The following is a 21,636-nucleotide window of genomic DNA, read 5'->3' as shown; positions in this document are numbered from 1 at the left end:
CACATCCACTTCAGCATCTAGCATTGGTTCGGAGACATTGCAACATCAACTTCACTGACTCAATAAACGCTGTGATACATATCATCTTTCATTCGTCTCCTTACCATTCCCAAAGAAATATCAAAAACGATCTAAAGCCGCCTAAATTAAATTGATAAATAAAGAAAGTGTCTACCTTTTTCTTTTAATAACGATATGTTGCAGCTGAAGTCCAGATCTTTGACCAAGACCTCGGCAGGCTTTAGGGGCCTGACCTTCACGCGGTAGAAGCGGGATCCAAGTGGAACATTGTATCTGTTGCGGAGCTAGAAATAAAAAAAAATAAGAAATTGTAATACTCTTGGGAATAGGGCTATTAGAGGGAAGCCGAAAGGATAGCTTTAAGGCGTTGCAGTTCTGCCAATAAGTTTTACTGGTTCGAGGGTAGAATATAAGTCGGATGATTAAATTACCTTGACGGCGATGCAGTAGTCCTTGTTGTCAACTTTGCCGATGTAATAGTGCATCTTATTCTCTTCCTTGGATGGTATCTTAAGGTCCAGCGATGTCAGGCAATCAATGTGGAGCAGGAAGAGCGACGGAGAATCCTCAAAGGACAAACATTAATAATTAGGACACGTTTTCGAGAGACGAGAATTTTCAATAGCATACAATTCCGATTTCGGAACATGAATGTAGAAAGTGCTGATGACAACAAGAAACATATCTTACATCAACTCTGTTGCCCCCTTATTAAAAAATGGAGGGGAAATATATAGAAAAGTGGGACACGCTAAGGGATATTTTATTTAAAAAAAACTCGGCATCAGTTAGATAACAATGTGAAACAACTGTTTCAGTAACCGAAAATGGAAAATAATAAATTTTAATGGATATTTCGTATAAATAAACAGATAATTTGAGGTATTTTCTTCAAAATAAGAGAAAGAAAAACTAACCTTAATACATTCTCATCAATAACGATGGCCGCCAAATGAAAAATCGATTTTAATTTGAACAAAATAACTATTAAAATACATTATTTTCCGTTTCTGTACTTTTCCATACTTCTGAATATTATCTAATCAACCGTGTCACACTTATCTGTAAAATACCCAATGTCGTAATGGAGAAAGTTAAAAGAGACATTTCAATGGGTCACTGTGTGGGAAACGATCAATGTGTTGTGAATATTCACCTGCAGAATCGAATAGTTATTGAAGGTGTGGTCCCAGACGATGAGCACAGTGTCCCCGCTGCTGCAGGAACAGGAGCCGAAAAGGGCGGCGGGAAGGCTGACTGGGAGCAAGTTCTTACTTCTCTGGCGGCTCTTGGAGTCAGGGTTGGTGGAGGAGTCCTTAAGCTCTATGTTATCACTGCAAACAGGTGAATGAAACCGTAATGATAATATGAAGGGAAACTGGTCGTAACAGTTCCACATGAAAAGTATTTGATGCTTAAGAAAGTCCCTTGAAAACTGCATTTAAAAATTTGGAAGGCATGTATAATTATGTATAAGTTCTTTGGTCTGGTCTTAAATGGTCTCTTAAATGGTCCCTTGACAAACTATAAAACAGAGATTCGCAGTAATGATTTTTTAATGGGGTAGGGATTAAGCCCTGTTTAACATTATCATTCTAATGAATGTGCAAAAATAAAAAAGTTAAATAATGCATTTAATGACAGTAAAATTATTAAAAACTTTTCAAACTCTGTGATTAAATTGTTGAGTCTATTGAACTAAGATGATACAAGATAGAATGGTATAACTTACGTCTGCTGTTCTTTAACAGCTGTGCTAATGAGATCGGTCTTTTCGCTGAGTTTCTGTTCTAGGGAAGACTTCTCCGCCTCCAGCGTATCTAAGCGCTCCTGCAAGAAGGTGTTACTCTGGAAGTCACTGGTCTCCGGGTCCGCCAGCTGCTGGATCGTCTCCTTGTACTTCATGCACTCCTTCAGCAGTATAGACTCCCGCTCCCGGCTCTGGTCCAACTGGCGATCCTTCTCGTAGATGATCCTCCTCACAGCATCGTTGAAGGTGATCTGCTTTTCAGATTCATTTTTGAATCGCATACGCTCAAATTCTTCAGCAAGCTTAATGTTCCATTCTTGTTCTCGTTGCTCCAACGCTAACTTGATAGCGTCTTCCTTTTCAATCTCCATGTCTTCCTTGGTCTGCTGGAGGATGGCTTTGTGGTTGGTGATCTCGATCATGTCGGGTCTCTCGATCTTCTCCAGACTGGATTCTGAAGGGGAGCGGTCCATGCTCGTCAAGGCTACGAGTCTGAAACGAGATCTCAATGATTCCACTTCAGCTTTGAATTCCTGCGTCATTTTCTCCTGAAGTTCTTTAATGGATTTCTGTTTGGCTAATTCAAACTCTTCTAATTTTTTACTCTGTTCCTTGGCCGTTTCTTGGTGGGTTTTGATTACCTCTTTTAAATTATTAATGTTAGTTGTCATTTCTTGATGCATTTGGGAATATTTATTTTCCAGGGCTATAAAATCTAGTTTGTGTGTGTGTATCTGCTCGTCTCTTTGGGCTAGGGTTTGTTTCATATCATTCATCTCCAGTTCGTGGTCCACGGTCAGCCTCTGTAGGGTTTCTCTTTCTCTGACAGCATTTTCCGAATTGCACTTATCCCAGGCTGATAGAATTTCCTTGCAGTGGCTTTTCAATGCTACTTGGTTATCGGCAGAGTCCGTTTTCAGTTTTCCCAGTTCATCTCTTAAAACGCAGATACTCTGTGAACATATATTTGAAACGGAAGAAAGCAATTCTTTAAGGTTTTGTACTTCTTCACGCTGGGATCCAATATTTTCCTGAAATATAACACAACATTAAGGTTTAAAATATTTTCAAATTAAATACAATGAATAAGTGAATATACTAAGCGAACCACTGTCAAATAGTGAATCACATGTCATGCACAAACACTAGTTGGTTTGTAATTTACAGTTGTTAAATAGTATATTGGTTTAGCACTAGGTGTAATTATGAAATACGCTTGTATCGAATGGGAAAGGGAGAGGAAGAGCATAAAGGAAAGGAGCCGCCGCGTGATGAAAGTATTCTCACCACAAAATAGCAGAAAAGCCAATTCAACAGATGATGCACCAAATTACTACAGAAAATTGCCAATTAATTGCGCAGTTGGATATATTGATTTCAGCGAATTTAGCCATAACATTCAAGGAATCAACAGGAAAGATATACAACTGGCGCATGCCTTGCTAGCAATTTTAGCATCAGTTAAACAAATCTCTTCAATATCGCTAAATACTTCAGTAAACATAAAATGAACATTAAAGTGCTAATAATTCTAGTGAATCAAAACAAAAGATTAATCTCAAAGGTACGATGATTTGGAGATGTAATAATGTGAGATGTTTGAATAGGCCAGTCGGAAATAGACCGTGAGATTTGTTTAACTGACGAGCAGCTACGTGCTCCGGTGCGAGACGGTGCATCATCAGGGCCTCTACCTGCAGCAGAGAGGCCAGGGTCTGGGGCTCCAGGGGAGAGCTGGCCCAGGGCAGGCTGGTGGGCGGAGATTCTTCGATATAGAACTCGGCCGGTTCGAAATCCGTCCGTTCTCCCAGGGCCCCAGTCGGAGAAGAGGGTGAGGGAGGCAGCCCCGGTGGAGAGTAGGAACTCCCCATTTGAGGAGAGGGAAGGAAGGAGCTAGGCATCCCTTGAGAGAAGAATGAATTGGACACTTCCGGAGAAGTGTATGTGGGAGAATAGGACGGAGAAATTAGACAATCCGACTCGTGGGGAATGTGACACACGAGCGGTGATAAGATTTCAGGGATGGGAGTGAGTAGGATGTCCACGTCTTTTCGAGAGATGCTTTTTCGGGGAGGTTTGACGGGCGGGTTGCGCGTAGTGTTGTGGGGGCGCACCTCAGTGAGTGTGGATGCGTCGCACGGGGTCGGTGGCGCCGGGGCCGCAGCGGGGGGAGCTGGGGGGGCCCCGCCTGACCTCTCTAACATGGGACTCTGGCCGACCTTCTCAAATTCCTCCGTGTCTGTCTCGGATTCAACACCGCTGAAAGAGTATCATTACAATTAGAGATTATGATCCAAACACATGTAAAGGCCATTCACTGCACAGAAGGGTCAACCAAGTACACTGTGATCAGATAATTGAAATATATAATGTTGGCGAGTAATAACTTACCGATCTACTGCAGCTTCTCTGACAACAGAAAGGATCCTTTCATCAGCTAGGGGAGCCTCCGCACTCTTCTCCGGATAAGGTGATCTGAATTATAAAATACAAAGGAATTAGATAAGAAAATACATGGACCTACATTAACCTCAGATGCCCTCACTCAGTTTTCAAATGTAATGCAGTTAAACAAGCAATTACCTCAAGACAATCACAGCATTATTTTATTACACCTTTACAGTCTTACTTAAAAAAAATGGTGAAAATTTTATTCAACTTTATAAATTTTATTCAATTTTATATATAATTCGACTGTGTATGTGAAAACCTTACTAATTGAAAAATAAAATAGAAACTGACAAAATAGTTGATGAAAAGACACATAAGTGTTTCCAGAGTGGAAGTTACTACCAGTATCGCCCTGGTGTAAGACCACCATTCAGAATTGAAACGTTGCTCCAAATGGCTTTAGCCGTGTTTAGTGACTAGATCTGAATAGCCAGGTAGTTCCTCACCTTCCTCTTTCCCTTCCCCACTTACCTTCAGCCTCACAACATCCCCCAATTGGGGATGCCATAGTCTCACTGGCTCCAGACGGGAGCAGTTGGGACTCTTGTGAGGTATTCACTATAAAAAAATAAAATAAAATAAATAAGATGTATACATTGCTTATGCAATCAAAGGGGGTAGTTTATCTGTTGTATAAACTTCAAATAATAATGTTGTAAAAACAAATACCAATTTGGAAACTAGATAAACTTACCTTTTATTTTTTTTAATTTGAAATACGCTTTTAATGTTTAAAAATTACAATATTTAAATTTCAAAAATGAAAAAAAACTTTAACACAAACGGTTTGAAACAAAATGTCGATAAATTTTAGAGAAATAAAAACACCGGGCATTGAGGTGATTTTGCACAAAAACGGCGATATACAAATCATCCAAATGTTATTATTATTAACATTAATTTCATGGAAGTTTTATTAAATTCACGCAGTAAAAGTCAATTGAAAAATAATAAGTAGGATATAACCACGCTTTTTCCGATAAGATGAAACTATATTATTCTCAATAAGACATTATTAACAGATTAAAACTGACAAAAAATGTATTGAATTATTCTAAATTAATAGTGAATTGCTCACTAGAATAGAAATTATTATCGAAAACATGTCAAAAACAATCATGCATTACAAACCAAGGCTGTCATTTTCCCATGGCATCAGACATCAGGCGAATGCGCAAGTCTATGAAAGGGCTATGTTTTCAGATCTTACGCAGCCAGTTAAAGATATATTTTATTTGTAATAATCCAAATTAGATATTGTACAGTCTTTGTACAATGTGTGAAAAAAACAAATTAAAATGTTCGTTTCACGCTTGTGGAGTAATTTTTTTATTAGTCAGGCTGTTATTATTTAGTCAGCAATTAAAAATATTTGGGTGATTAAATATTACGATATTTGATGGTTATAAGTACCAAATAAAAAGATTTCAATAATTTTGAAATAGGCTCAATTTAATCTCTGGAAAACCGTTTGTGCACCAGTGACAACAATTTTTTCCCGCCGACAAACCATTCACGCACTGCTGGGGCATTGGAATTTCGCCCTAGCTGGATTTTTTGATATGCGATTTAAACCTATATGCCATGAGAAAGCGCATAATTTTTTTTCAGAATCACTGAATTTTTTATTCCATTTTTAATTTCCCTCAAAAAGGGTCTGGTATTCCAAAGGTTAACCAAAACGCTGCTACGCTATTCGTGTGCAAATAGATTAGATGAATGGTTTTATTCTCATAGAAAATGTAAGAATATCACAAACATGCAATGCGTATCCGTTATGCCAAATATATGCGGAACGAGGCAAGATATTTTATTTAATATTTTGACTTACCTGATGGTCAAATAAGAGTTAGTTAGTTAACAGGATAAATAAAAACTTTTATTCAGAATGAATTTCAACAAAAAAATTATCAATATTGGATGGGTGTCAAATGCAATTGTAGATTGTAGATTATAGGATGTAACCTCAATCTCACTGACCTGATGGTAAAGAAGTTCGTGACGCTGGTCATGTCATAGGGCGGGATCTCAGGCGACAGGTTGGGCATGCGCGCGGCCAGCGTTTGCAGGTCTTGGGGCGTGAGGCGCGGCAGGCGGGTGTCGAAGTCTGGAGGAGGCACGGTGGCAAAGGGAGGTGGCACGTCCTCCGTGCCCGGCAGCAGCCCGCCCAGAAAGTGGCCCGAGAACAGCGAGTTGAACGTGCGTCGTCTTGTCACCTCTTCCGAGTGGATGGTAAGGAGATGGCGTGCCAGATCTGATGCCCACTGGAATCCATTTTTATTCATAAACATATTAGAATAATGTTGAAGAGTTACTCAGCTTCTGTTTTGTTTATTTTCATTCTCAATTCTTATACGGATTAAAAGTTATTAAACAGTGTCCGGAAACTCGTAGTATAAGTGGGAAACTGGTGATTATATCATAATTTTGATTTTGCAGATTATTCTATTTTCGTTATAACTTGCTTACGTTATCTACAAATTATGGTTTTGTAAATTGTACTTTTTACCAGATAATGCGTTTATATACCTATTATTGTAATGATCCTAACTTCGCCTTGAAGTTCCGAAAATCCTTCTGGATGAGTACATAATCTAACACAAGTAATCTAACATAGTTTCCCCAGAACAGCTACTTACATTCAGAAAAATGATTTTTTGAAAATATCCTTAGATATATTGGCACACAAGAGGTTAACGTCCTTTAAAATGTATCGAAGAGTAGACCCGACTCTAAAACCTTTTTTAACCCTGTATAAGCAAGGAAAACAATTTTATAATAAGTCGAAAAAAGTGTTTTTGGATTCTCTATTTGATGAAAATTCACCAATTCCCCGCTTTACTGTAAGTTTCCGAACACCGTTTATTTGTCGTATAAGATAACAATAAAAATATAAGTAATTTTGAAAAGTGTGTGAAAAAGAAACAAACTGACAGCGAGAAAGGCCTGTGAAAAGGTCCTGCGTCGCACAATCTCATGGACAGCGGTGCAGAAGAGTTTGGGTGCCTTGTGCAGCTGACTGATGACCCCGAGGTGTTTCTTCAGCCTCGTCAGCGAGCGATGGTAGAACATCAGGCAGCTGTCCGTCTCAAACATGCGGTTTTCCACGTACACTATCCACCTGGAAGCAAAGAGTAGACAATACGCAATTAGAATTATTATTTTTAATTTTATTTTATTATGCGACTGTGAGACCAGTTTAAAATTTGGGAAACATATATATATTCCGATGTTGTTGATATATTTAGTTCATCTATTTTGCAATATAAACTGGCTTTAATACAGTTGTTTTATCTAGTAGAGCTGATTATTTGGTGCAACTGTTTAACTCTGAATGTGCAAATGTGCGTTGGTTCGATGGCTAAGGTGTAAAATTGTATTGATACTTTTATCTATGTACCTAATATTTTTCTCTCTTATACAATATTTTAAATATGTTTATACCAGGCATACCTACTGTACCATTATCCATTGCACTGTTTATAATTATATATTGTATAAACTACGTAAAAGCCTTTTTGACGGGTGTAAATGAATAAAGAATATCAATTGAATTTTATTTTATGTGTATACCGCACAACAGTCCCAGCTGCTCCCAACCGTCAAGACTATGGCATCCCCAATTGGGGTATACAAGCACGGCTGAAGCCAGTTCAACTGACGTTTCAATTCTAAATGGTGGTCTTACACCAGGACGATACTGAGAGTATATTTCACTCTGGAACGTGCTGCAAATATACTATACATATATATTATTTATTTATTTAGAGAGCCTTACCTTTCGATCGGAAATTCCACAATTGTATTTTATATAATAGAAAAGGAGAATACGTAAGAACTTACTTGTTTTTGTAAACGTCTTACCAGATAATGTATTTAAATATTTATAAAAATGTTATATAATCTACTAACCAAAAGTAGTTTCCGCAGAAATTATACTCAGAAAAAATTATTTTTTAATATGTATTATCCTTAAGGATAGGTACGGTGGCATACAAGAGGTTAAACAATATTAAACAACAATAATTATTAGCTAAGTAAAATAACCAATTAAAAGGTAACGGTCGCAACTGGGACTTGAATCTGGTTCAATGAACTCACATTTGTTTTGAATTTAGCCAGTGGAACGCTGATGGGTCTCTGGAGAACATGCGAATAAAGTTAAAGCAAAGAAGTTAAATGGGTAAAAGATATTTTTTCTATATAAGCTTGTCAGTCACTTCAGTGGTCTAGTAATGGACATATTATTCTTTTTTCTTTTTTAAAAGAAAGACAAACATTCCCGGGTTACGAATAACCTAATAATATTTGAAAATCTCCTACTACCACAACAGTAAGCTGAAAATGTTGCTTGTGTTGTGATGGAGGACTTAACCAGCTGAGGAATTGAACACACTACGCCTGGGTGGGACCGAAACGCGATGTCAACTCGGCCACCGACCGGTCGTCGAGATAGGTAAATAAATGGATAGGTAAACATCCAAACCCATTTCCTTATTCAATTTCAATTCAGTTTCGTAATTCAATCAGGAATTTAAATGCATCCAAAGCAAACGACTTTAATAGATCACATAAAAAAAGAATTTGGAAAAAAAAAAAAACACCAAGGTCACATGACGAGGTTCTTACTTCTTAAGAGTGGGTTATAGGGCATAATGGTGATTTGCTGGAAAACAGCTCCCTAAAACGGCTTAATACTACCTTTCGTATGTCATTCTCAGACTTCATATTTTTTTATACCAATTAATGGACTATTATTTTTCAGTCTGCCTATTTTTTTTTGTAGTTGTTGTAGGCATTCGACTATAAAAAATAAAAAAATTGATACACCATACAACCCACTTTTAAAACTTCGATCCATGATTATCGCATTAAAAACGCTTTTACACAATATTTTTAATTTAAAATATGTATATAATACACACATCTGTAGAAGTACGGCCTCTTATTATCGTTATGATATCTGTGGATATTAACAATTAAATAAATACTTCATCTTGCACCAAATTTTCAAGACATTTCACAGTATTTTACTTATTACGGGTGAGAAGCCCCCGTGAACGGTACTGAAGCTATCGCTCCCTGTTTCACGGCGTATATATTTCGAAAATGCCATCAAAATGTTTCATTAATGGGTCTAAAAGTAGAATACCGACTCACTTAAAGAATTGCAATAATCTAATGAAGCTACAAAAACAGTAATTACTCACAAATTCTCTTTTTTCATGTAAATTTGACGTATTGTATTTTTTCAAGTGTCATATTTTAAAATACAACATTATATTGCGTTCCTTTTCCTAACGGTTAGCACTAACGTCATGTTGTTTACTGGCGGCATCTTTATGCAAGTGTGTGTGAGAGAATTCATTGTCTTTACGCGCTCTGACCAAGTGGGAGAGTGAATGTTTTTTCATAGGGCACGTTTGGTAATTGAACCAAAAATTAGCAATATTATTTTTCTCTTTGTAGATCAATATTATGATTTATCCATGGCAGCCGGAAAAAATACTCCAAACAAGGTATGCTTTGTCGCGCGTCGGACCTGGGGGGGCCCTGACTTTCCCTCGGCCAGCTCAGATGCGGGGGCATGAGACGTCTCTCTCATAGTCAGGGTTCGGGGTCAGCGCGAGGCTCAAGAATCCATATCCCACCGTCTACACAAAACACTCCCATACAACCGCTATCCCCAAATGAAAGAGGTTAGGTTTTTATAAATCAACATTGTATTTGAGCGGCAAAATGGACATTACATGGGTGAATGACAATAGAATACAGGTTGTTACATCCTAACTAGAATTATCATCAAAGGGTTCCCTAATCTCTCTCTGGGAAATAATTAACAGCTCTCTAGACCGACAGGCAGCGTGGACGAATTTAGGTTATTAGCGGACACATTCAAGGGTAATAGGAAATGTAAGAGACTCACAGCATGGTGTTGTCGGGGTATCCTGTTGATTGCAGGACTGTGCGCCGTGTTTCAAACAAACGGTGCCAGCCTGTCGATGTTCAAAGCGCGACATTGTCGTACATTTGGCTTCTCGACCGAGCGGTGCGAATTGGAACGCGGGCGCCGAAACGAACACACGTCCAGCTAGGTCAGAGGTCGGCGCGTAAGAAGGGGGAACGAGGAGCTCGGTCGCCGGGGGTGGGGGGAACTGTAGCGGATCTTTTGCGCGTTACGTTTGACCCAGCAACTAACCTGATAATTCCCGCTACTCAAGTTGGCAACTGTAGGATCTTTGCGCCTAAAATCTGTTATATGACACCTCCCCCCGCGCTCGTAAAAAGGGCGACGTGGTAATGGAGCATCAGGGTTAAAAGATCCTCTATGTGCCTCCCTTGGGGTTTTTTTTTGACAAAACAAGAGTTGCCCTTAGTTTGAGAGACTTGGATGGCCAGAGAGATGCCTAGCTAAAACATAATGACTAGCTTATGCCATAGGCTAGGTAACAATATTTGTGGGGAGAAATGAGGAAGGGTACATAGCATGTTTGGAGCAAATAATTTTGGGGAGAGAGCAGGTGTGGAAACAACAAGTAAAATTATGCAATTAGAAAACAAAAGACATGGTTATGCAATTGAAAGACAAAAGACAACATTATGCAATTGAAAAAACAATAGACAACATTATAAAATTGAAAAAACAAAAGACGGAATGTTAAGGTGTGATTCTAGGGTTTCATTGGTCTGGAAGCTAAGTTTGCGTTGCGTTGGTTTTTTGGTTTCGAAGAGTTGCGAAGGAAACGAGATTTCACTGACTCTAAAAGATTACATTATCACTGTAATCTGACCCATTGAGATAACACTCAGGAGTACACTTAGGCCTTGGAAAGAACACTTTGCTTCGTTGTGGGCGTTGATGTTTGCGAAGTGGGGCTGTGGTTTGCGGGGCTGCGGCTATGGTTACAGTGGTCATTGGAGAGAGTAGTCCAGGTTCCGTAGTTATGCCAGTACGAGTCCTATGTGCTATTATGGTGGGCACGGATCGTATGTGTTGGTTATCGGAGCATAATGTAGCTCAGGATAACTTTTTAGAGATGCGCAGTTTGTGTTTACTGGAGGGGCAAAGGGTAATTATGTTTCACCCATGACCTGGTATGTGTCACTGCATGACAGAGCAAGAGACGGTATAACTGGCATTGGCATTGAGGGCAAGAAATTTGAACTCCGGGACTAGCGTGTCCGAAAGGTAGTTCAGAGTGTCATAAAGTATAGTGGGACAACTCGGCTTGCAGTGGTGTGACAAACGTCATACATATGAGTGGTATTGTCTGTGGTTTCAGGAACAAGATGGAACAAGATGGAACAAGTGTGTAGCGAGTAGTAGTCGAGGGGCCTTTGTAACCACAGCGCAGGCTGCTAGGAGGTGAGGCTCAGCTTGGCTGTTGGAGATGGCATCCGCCTGGGCTTCTTTTTAAATCCGGGGGGAATTATTATTAAAGCAAATTTCTTGAAGTTTACCTGCCTAGGGACCAATGAAGAAAAGTTTGGAGAGAAACAAAATGTGTCCAGAAAAAATAAACAAACGAGGTTTAACTGCCGGTCCGGAGAGTGACGGAGAGTGTGAGAGAGAGGTAGAGAGATTCCTAACTAGTTTTGATTACATAAACATTATCCTTTATTGGGATGACTTGGCGTTTGCCGAATGACAAACTGTCTTGGTTGAAAAAACAACCGGCCTTCTTTGGCCTATGTTAACATACAGGTGGTAACATTTTCGTAGGATTTCAAAGAACAAGACAAAAAAATTCGTGAACGAGTCACGGCAACAGCAGGGAAACTAATTCATGAATAAAGGTTGTCAGAAAAGACAGACGATGCGCCAAGTGCGTATCATACATATTCAAAATTCATGAATGTGTTTTGTTGAGGAGAGAAAAAAAATGACAACATACGTGAAAGGTGAGGTAGGAAGCCTGTTGGTGACCGGAACAATTACCGATTCGAACTCGAAGTGAGGGCGAAATATGGTCGACAACAGATTTTCCACTTCATATATATGCCTGAGGGCATGGGGGTAGGGAGTGGGAGGAAAAAGGACGGGAATTGAGTTACGAAATTTGCTAGAGACTGGACTAATTTCCAATTCAACCTCTATGTGAGAGTGAAACATATTCAACCAGCAGATTTCCTGACTCTTTACATTTTAATAAAGTGGATTAATTTTAAACAGTATTTGAATACACATTGTACTAAAGAGGCTAATCTTTTGCGTGTATTTGGCAAAAGATTAGGGGTCGTTTTAAGCTTCTACATGATTGTGAGAAAAGACAGACCCTAGTTCCAATTTCACAAACCTGGGATTCTTCTTATTCGTTTCCCAGACGACGAGTTTAGTGGTTTTGTGCCCATCGATTAACTCCTGCGGCACTATGCCCCATAATTGACAGTGAAGCTGAAAACTAGTCCTTTTGGGATAGTAGATATTCCTGGGCTTCTTTTCTTTTTGGAAAGCAGCAAAAACAGGAAGTCCACGGGCATTGGCGTTGAACAAAGAGGTTTCTGTGAAATACTTACGTAGTTCACATATAAAGCTTGATATTATTTCGTTCGCACGATTCATGGTGAGTATTGTAACGTCTTCACGTATAGTGTACGAGTATGCAGTATATGCAAGGTACAACTCAATTATAGACAGAAGTCAAAGAGTGTAAAAAACAGTTCCTTAAAGGAGATGACGATGTCGATATTATGTCGTTCACACGAATCACGGTAAGTATTATTATTACGTCTCCACGTCTCGTGTACAGGGTTGTACACAATTATACACAAAGGCGGTTCTCATGACATGTTAATGACACACGACCAGATTATACACAAGGGCGGTACTCATGGCAAGTTAATGTCACACGACCAAATTATACACAAAGGCGGTACTCATGGCAAGTTAATGTCACACGACCAAATTATACACAAAGGCGGTACTCATGGCAAGTTAATGTCACACGACCAAATTATAACACATGGTTATAAGTATTAAGTAATTGTAACGAACTTCTCGTGTAGTGGTGGATTTTTTAAGGATCTCTCCTATCGCGTGACAATTTTTACATTTAAATATAATTCAACAAAAGCTAGCAGTATCATTTGATACTGTTTGCAAAGATTTGTTAGATTGACTAACTCCGTAGCCTGGAGAGGCGTACGATGGAACAATAGAGAAGATAAACAATTTCAATGTTACTTCATTTGTTACAAGGTGCAAGATGATGGTAGAAGGTATTTCTACTTACATCGTGCGATGGGTGAGAACAGGCCCATAATGGCTTTACATACTGTTCATTGTAGCGTGCAATTGGGTTGCAAACACTTGGTTAAATGGTGAGACAAAGGTTGGGTGTTTATATTATGCAACGATGATCGAACAAAGTCCTGTTGATTTACGTTGTGATATAATTATTTGCGTTCGAAGATCAGGATAACCGTAAGGTTTTACTAACCTGTCCCGTAGAGTTGAAACGTGAGGTACGAGACATACGTGACGTAACAGTAGAGAAAAGAAATCGAGATCTCGTCATACAATAAAAGACCTTAATGGGTTTTACATACTTTTAGTTGAAGCGAATCCAGTTATGGTATGTGGTTTTATAGGACCGACATTTGGTTTTCTTTTATAAATACAATTTCCCAAAATGGATGTGTCAAAATCCGATTTTTGGTAAATGTGAGCTTGGGTAGGACGCCATCAATTTTTGAAAGGAAAAAATTGAAAAAAATGAAAAAAATTATATACATACAAAGAAGACAATTATGTGATTAATTGCTACTTGGTTTTTGCCTTTGAGACCACTATAGGGTTTTACATACTCAAGGTAACGTTGAATTGGACAAGAAAGAATTAATGGCTGTACTTGACAGGTTTTCTTTTTTTTTAAAAAAGGGTCGGTATTTAACACTTTGGAATTTACAAAATCCGAACTCTTTTGGATGGCACTCTTATGAGTGATTACCAATCGTTATTTTACAAGGAACAAAAACAAAAGTGGGGTGGTTCTTTCTAACACGACGAAGGGAACAAAATGAAACGAAAATGGGGTGACATGACATAAACATTGCATAGTGTAGAAGTTGAGAAGCAAAAGCGGGTTCGCGACTTTCCGGCGATTGTAACTCGAAAACGTGTCTCTATTCTAAAATGATCAGTTTCAGAACAGGTGAGAAAATAAAACGTAAAAAGAGAGAAAACGATTGTCGTGAGGGAAAGAACGTTATTACAGGAATAATACTTCATGGTCATAATATGTTAATATACATTTATTTACAAAGGTAGGTTAAACTCGTTTTTGACGAATAGGTTGACATGTAGTTGACACTTTACACGCCTAATTATGGTAAGACTTCATAAGCTTACAATAGTTTGTGATAATACACAATGGGTTAGTTTAAAGTTGCTGGGGTGGTGGGGCAGTTTCAACTGTCTCCTCACTTCCAGACTTTACAATGTCCTTAATATGGTAATTACCAGTATGTTTGCCAGAGGAGTCGGACAGGTAGTAAACTAAGTCCGATATTTTTCTTACAACCTTGGCCTTGACAAAACGGGGTGCCAGCTTGGCAGAGAAGTACAGGGCTCCTTGAGAGAGGGTGTTATTCCTTCTCCAGACAACATTGCCTACATTAAAAGTGATGTGTTTCCTACGTAGGTTATATCTGTCCGCACTTTTTTGGTGGGCCAGCAATAGGGCATCAGTAACTTCACTATAAATGGCAGTAAGTTCTTCCAAACGATGAGCGTAATCAACGGCAGGATTGCTTGTGGAGGTGGTTGACGTGGGGAAATTCGTGTTCCAGTGCAATGAACCATGTACCACCTGTTCCATACCGTGTTTTAAAAAGAAGGGGGTGTAACCAGTGGATAGGTTAACAGTGTTATTCATGGCAGCTTGAATTTTATCTAAATTCTTACACCAATTACGTTGGTCTTTGTCAACCAAAATGGCCAGAGCTGTGTTAATAGTCTGGTTATACCTTTCGACAGTGTTATTTTGGGGAGTGTACAAGGTATTATAATAAATATCTTTAATCCCGTATTTAGCAAGGAAATCTTTAAATTCTTGTGCTATAAACTGTTTTCCGTTGTCAACTATTACGGTTTTGGGTGTTCCGTAGGGTATGAAAATGTGTTTTTCCACAAGTTTGACAATGGCGGCGGCGTTGGCTCTTTTTAAGGGGAAGATCCAACAAAATTTGGTAAAGATATCCACAATGCTGAGTATATGCATGTGTCCAGAATAACTCCTGGGAAAAGGTCCGACGAGGTCCATAGATAACGATTGGAGGGGTCTATCAGCACGTTTGGGTTTTCCCATTAGGCCGGCAGGGGGTGCCGTACTATGTTTGTAAGCTTTACATGTTTCACATTTGGAGATGTAGTTGCGAACTTGCTTGAAAAGACCAGGCCAGTAATACTTCAAGGAAATCTTTTTATACGTCTTGAAGGTTCCTGGGTGTATAGAGTCGGGGGCACTATGATTGTTGATGATTACTTGTTTTCTCTTTTCGAGGGGCACAACGAGTTTCCAAGAGTAATCTTCAAGGATGGACAGTGGGGCCTTACAATTGCGATATAGTTGTCCTTCTTTTATAATAAAATTGGGAAACTTTTGTTGATTGTTTTTGCACCCTTCATAGATTTTAAGATACCATTCATCTTTTGTGGATGGGGTAGAGGCAATTGTATCGATGTTTAATGTGGCAAGTTCAATTCTTGACAGGGCATCTGGGACAATATTGTCCGCACCTTTACGGTGGATGACATCGAAAGTGTATTGGGACAAGCGAGAAGCCCAGCGAGCGAGTCTGCCGGAGGGATTACTTAGAGAGATCAACCATTTCAAACTACTATGGTCTGTGACTACAGTAAATTTGCTACCGTCTATGTAACCGCGAAAATGGTGAACAGAATCCAATACTGCCAGTAACTCTTTTTCGGTGATTCCGTAATTTTTCTCGTGTTTATTCAAGGTGCGGGAAAAATAGGCTACCGGGTGTTCGCCATCGGGGAATTCCTGAGTTAGGACTCCACCGATCCCTACGTTAGAAGCATCCGTGTGGAGGGTAAAAGGTAGTTCAAAATTAGGACAATTCAGGACAGGGGCTGTTTGAAGAGCATTTTTTAAAGTCGTAAAAGCTTCTTCGGCTTCAGTAGACAAAGTTAATTGTAACTGTGTTATTGTTACATTTAATTGGTAATTGCAGAGTACCGATGACTGTCTGGGGAGCATTGTCCGCAGTTGTCACGAGTGTAGGTTTGGAAAAAACTTTAAAACCGTTGTTAACAAAAGGCAGGTGGGCATTGTTGCCAAGGCAACTAACAGATGCACCACTATCTAGTAGTCCAGAGAAGGGGACATTGTTAACGGAGAAAAGGGCATAAGGTCTTCCATCTTTAGCTTGTTTGCAACAAACCGAAGAAACATTTAAGGTCTGGTTAAAATATTTAATGTGTGATAACCAATCAGTCCATTCCTTAGACCTTGGTACAGAATGAATACCTGAGAGGTTATTATTTAGTTTTTTGGTTTTCTTGCGTGAAAATTCGGTGGGGGTTTAGAGAAATCCACTTGAGGTTTAACAAAGTGAGGGTCTTGCAACCTTTCCATGTTATTTCTTGATTTTTTGAAAATTTCACGCAGTTCGTCGCGTGGAGGAGAACGATCCCTGGAGCGGTGTCTCTTTAAGGTTCTGGGTTCTTTAGCTTCCAGAAATTTGGCCTGCTTGAAACAAGTGGTAGCTAGGTGACCTACTTTTTTGCAAAAGGAGCAAACTTTTTTGTTGTCAAATTCTGGTTTTAATCCAGAAGGACGGCTTGGTACAGTGATATTGTCCGTGGTGGTTTTGTTGTTTTTCCTGTCTTGGTGGGATTCCAAAATGAGGCAAACTTCGTTTAAATGGGCCAACGACACAATTTTCTGTGAGGTGATAATGTTTTCATATTTTTGTAGGAGGCCATCAGTTATAACTGGTAATAATTCGGCTTCCGGGACAGGGTGGGAAAGTTTGATGTTGATGGATTCGGCCCTCTCTATGAATGTTGCCACAGTTTCGTTTACTAATTGTTTAATGGATAGTAACGATAATTTAATTCTGTGTTGGGCCTCTGATTTGCCGAAGCTAGTGATCAGGGCTGATCTGAGTTTATTCCAGTCCTTGCATTTTGATTTTTGTATTCGGTGCCACGGGATTAATTCTGGAGATATTAGTTCTATAAAGTTTTTCTGCAGTACGTCAAATGGAACATTTTTAATTGAGGCCGTTTCTTCGATTCGGTCAATGAAATCCAGTACATCAGAAACACCGTTATATTTGATCTTCCAAGGAGTGAGATCGTATGTTTTTTCTTGTGCCGTGATGGGTGCATTGTCTTGTTTTACTGTAACATGTGTCCTGGTTTCTTTGTTAGAAACGGGGATTTCCAAAACTGGGGTATTGGGTGCCTTGTCTTCACTTGCAACGGATAGGTTTATTTTCCTGATGAACTTCTTGTTGAATAACAAAGCGTATGCTTTCAATGCTGACTTTGATTTGTTTAGTGGTGATATTCCTCTGTCTTTTAAGACGGCTTGTAGGTGCACTTTGGATAAGTTGTGTACATTGGGAATGACACCCATGTCCAAAGATGTAGCCATTTGATTGGAATTCATTGTTAAAAAATGGTTTAAAAAAGGGAAAAAAACTCCGAAATTTTTCTAAGTCTTTTTGAAGAAAATTTGGCCAGGGGGACACTTTAGGATTTGCATTATTTAATTTTTGTGGGCACTATTCGCACTTATATTCACTGCACTCGAGGAAAGGCACGAAAAAGGCACAAAAAACAGCACTTTAGAAGCGAAAAAACACTTTTGATGGAAAGATTTTATATTTGCTTCATTTACTGGCACTAAATCGTGAGATTGAACACACGTTCTTATTATTGCGTCGAGAAAGCACTTTTTTGCAAAAAAACACTGCACTTCTGAAGTTAATTTGAAACAATTCACTTAAAATCACTTTTATAACAGTCAATGCTGAAAAAAGAATATGGACAAACACCGTACCTATATAATTAATCGGGATAAAGAATTATTTGTGTTTTACAGGTTGTAGCTGATATACTTTTAGAAATCAGCTTCGATGGGCCGTTGGGTGTATTGTGCTTTTTTTAAAAAAAAATCACTTCCGGTGTAAAAATTGGCTTCACAGTTCTAAATCCTGACTGTTATTATTACGGTGCAAATTATGCCGAAATTAAAACAGTGGGTTTGTTTTGTTTAAACAAAGAACACAGAATCTATGTTATTGAAGAAACATTATGTTCAAACTTTCGTTATCACAGCGTTTTGGCGGGAATTTCGTGCGTCTCTTTTATTCGTTCGAGAGGATTCCTACCGTTATTTTTTCGCGGCAAAATGCGCTTGACAATAAACAAAAGTTCTCGCGGCGAAAATGCGCTTGGCAACAAAATTGCATAGTACATGTTTTCAAATTGGGGGCAATCGTAAAGGCAATTTTGTGCAGTCGGGAAGGATATGTTTAAAAAAAAATTCTGCCCTAAGTTGGTCGCCAGTGTCGCGCGTCGGACCTGGGGGGGCCCTGACTTTCCCTCGGCCAGCTCAGATGCGGGGGCATGAGACGTCTCTCTCATAGTCAGGGTTCGGGGTCAGCGCGAGGCTCAAGAATCCATATCCCACCGTCTACACAAAACACTCCCATACAACCGCTATCCCCAAATGAAAGAGGTTAGGTTTTTATAAATCAACATTGTATTTGAGCGGCAAAATGGACATTACATGGGTGAATGACAATAGAATACAGGTTGTTACATCCTAACTAGAATTATCATCAAAGGGTTCCCTAATCTCTCTCTGGGAAATAATTAACAGCTCTCTAGACCGACAGGCAGCGTGGACGAATTTAGGTTATTAGCGGACACATTCAAGGGTAATAGGAAATGTAAGAGACTCACAGCATGGTGTTGTCGGGGTATCCTGTTGATTGCAGGACTGTGCGCCGTGTTTCAAACAAACGGTGCCAGCCTGTCGATGTTCAAAGCGCGACATTGTCGTACATTTGGCTTCTCGACCGAGCGGTGCGAATTGGAACGCGGGCGCCGAAACGAACACACGTCCAGCTAGGTCAGAGGTCGGCGCGTAAGAAGGGGGAACGAGGAGCTCGGTCGCCGGGGGTGGGGGGAACTGTAGCGGATCTTTTGCGCGTTACGTTTGACCCAGCAACTAACCTGATAATTCCCGCTACTCAAGTTGGCAACTGTAGGATCTTTGCGCCTAAAATCTGTTATATGACAGCTTCAAGTAACGAATAAATGAAAAAAGATTATTGTTTAGTTGTACTAAATAACACAGAATAATTTAACAAATATATAAATAAAAAAATAAAATTTCTTTTATTTCTCGAGGTCAATTTATTAATGATGTTATTAATATGTATAGATATTCTATCAAATATAAAATTAAGAAATTCACCAAATAAATCCACCTTCGATTTTCTCGAAAACGAAAGCTCAAATAAAAAAAGTCATAACCCAAAATTGTCAATAAATGAAAGGTTATTCACAAGTTATCCCTTTATAGGTAAACTTTTTTTAAACGATACGCCCTTAATGGTTTTATTTATGTATTCTATATTCATTTTGATGAACAGAAAAAAACTTTTTTTTGCTTAGCTTTTTTGAAATTTTCGATTTTCCAGCGGGTTTTTTTCTGACCGGTGTCCATTTAAAAAAAATGATATAAAATTATTGTTTTCATTACAAAACGACAGGTTGGTAAGGAAAATGTACTTTTATTTATTTGCGTTACAGGGGAATAACTGCTTTGATAATGTTATAGAGAAACTGACCAGGACGCGATTTTCGTAAATTTACTCAACATGTGCGAACTTCGGGCGGTTGGTTCGATTCAAGACCTCTGTGCGTTACCTCAGAATGATTACAACCCAAGGGCTTATAACTTGTAAACATAAAGAAATATAAACCTTAATGTTGCAGGTCTCAAAACTATCCGTTTTTAGCTTATGACCTATAAAGGGTTTTACCGTTTATACCACGAGTTTCCGAACACCGTGTAAAGCAAACTATATGTATCGGAAATGTTCCTCAACACTAATGACAACAGCAAGTGAATGATGAAACATTTATAAAAAATGTCAAATTAAATGCTTTACCAAAATAGTAGGTTATGCAAATAAGTCATACCTTTTTACTAAGTTGTTTGTTTTACTTAATATTTCACATTCATATTATACGATCATTGCTTTGCGACAAACGCACATGTGATGTTATATTTTAACATGTTCATTAATGTACAACTACCGCCCTCTAGTGACAAAAAAATGAAGACATTTTGACAGTTTGCGAAATTTCGCTATCATATAACAAGCGCTTAAGAGAATGGGAGTTAACCCCTTTTTCTATCCCTTCCTTTGCCAGCCCGTTTTTCAGAAAATTAAAAATGTATCAAGTCTACCAGCTAATTGAAATTCTAATCCATATGTGTCATGTAAGCAATTCAATGTCATTTCCAATATAATACATAATAGATAATATCGTTTTAGACTTGGTAGAAGTGGTCAAGGTCAACCGACAGTTTGCAGTGACTCAGCCAGCGTTTGTGTGACCCCAGGCTAAATGCTATTAAAAATATTCTGGATTCCTATTTCCTGTGATTTAAGAATGAGAGCATATTCAGGAATATGCAACGTTTTTTAAATATGTTAATGGAATCAAATCAGAACTCAATTTAAAGTGGGTCATGTTTCTCAGGCGTCACCGTGAATAATTACTATTTGCAAACCATTCTGTTTGGTAATTGTATAATATTATGCTACTAGAAAACACATTTAGATTGTGAAATTAAACAAATTGTATGTGAAGGACAAGAATCAAGGCATAGACAAGAACAGTAGATATCACCAGACGAAGGATCTCTGGGAGGATCCACATATAGCGCAGATGGTAGTCTAGAACAACAACAAAGCATCTGATACCCTGGTGCGAAAACTACATTCCACCCCTGCTTAGTGCTCCACCAACTACATAATTATGAATGTAGTTACGCAGAAAGCAAAAATAAAGATATTGTTGCCATCCGACGGAATAAGATCAATTCCATGTTCTCCTAAAACCAGCCAGTCCACTTTCATACAAAAATATTTGTTGATTGCGAAAAACCATTTAAAAATGTGCAGAGAGCGTCCAAGGCACTCAAAACACTTTTAATGTGGCTATCTCTCAAAACATATTTACCAGAAAACAGCCAAGTCGATTTCAGCAATATACCAACATTTTAACAATGACATTTACCTAATCAGCAGAAAGCTTTCACGGCATTTGTCTATTTTCTTAAAAAAATATACATTTACATGGTGATAATAAAATATCCCATAGGAATACATATAAAATTATTTATTTGATATTG

At 38.7% G+C, this 21,636-nt stretch overlaps 1 protein-coding gene across 1 annotated transcript in view; it reads right to left on the bottom strand.

Annotated features, from left to right (window-relative positions):
- Atg17 (autophagy-related 17) overlaps window positions 1-21,636 on the bottom strand; it is a 52,236-nt gene that overhangs the window by 7,077 nt on the left and 23,523 nt on the right. The window contains exons 10-17 of the mRNA XM_089630911.1: window positions 7,157-7,343; window positions 6,203-6,486; window positions 4,163-4,246; window positions 3,886-4,030; window positions 1,754-2,802; window positions 1,178-1,355; window positions 453-587; window positions 176-305 (exon numbers count right to left, since the gene is read on the bottom strand). Of these exons, the coding sequence (XP_089487037.1) occupies window positions 176-305; window positions 453-587; window positions 1,178-1,355; window positions 1,754-2,802; window positions 3,886-4,030; window positions 4,163-4,246; window positions 6,203-6,486; window positions 7,157-7,343 (2,192 nt within the window). The remainder of the gene's footprint in view (window positions 1-175; window positions 306-452; window positions 588-1,177; window positions 1,356-1,753; window positions 2,803-3,885; window positions 4,031-4,162; window positions 4,247-6,202; window positions 6,487-7,156; window positions 7,344-21,636) is intronic.

This window comes from Hesperophylax consimilis, chromosome 4 (genome assembly GCF_061612785.1).
Source record: "Hesperophylax consimilis isolate HC1 chromosome 4, BYU_Hcon_1.0, whole genome shotgun sequence".
Classification (NCBI taxonomy): Eukaryota; Metazoa; Arthropoda; class Insecta; order Trichoptera; family Limnephilidae; genus Hesperophylax; species Hesperophylax consimilis.
Note: the sequence above shows the minus strand (reverse complement) of the source record. Positions and strands in the feature narration are given on the sequence as shown.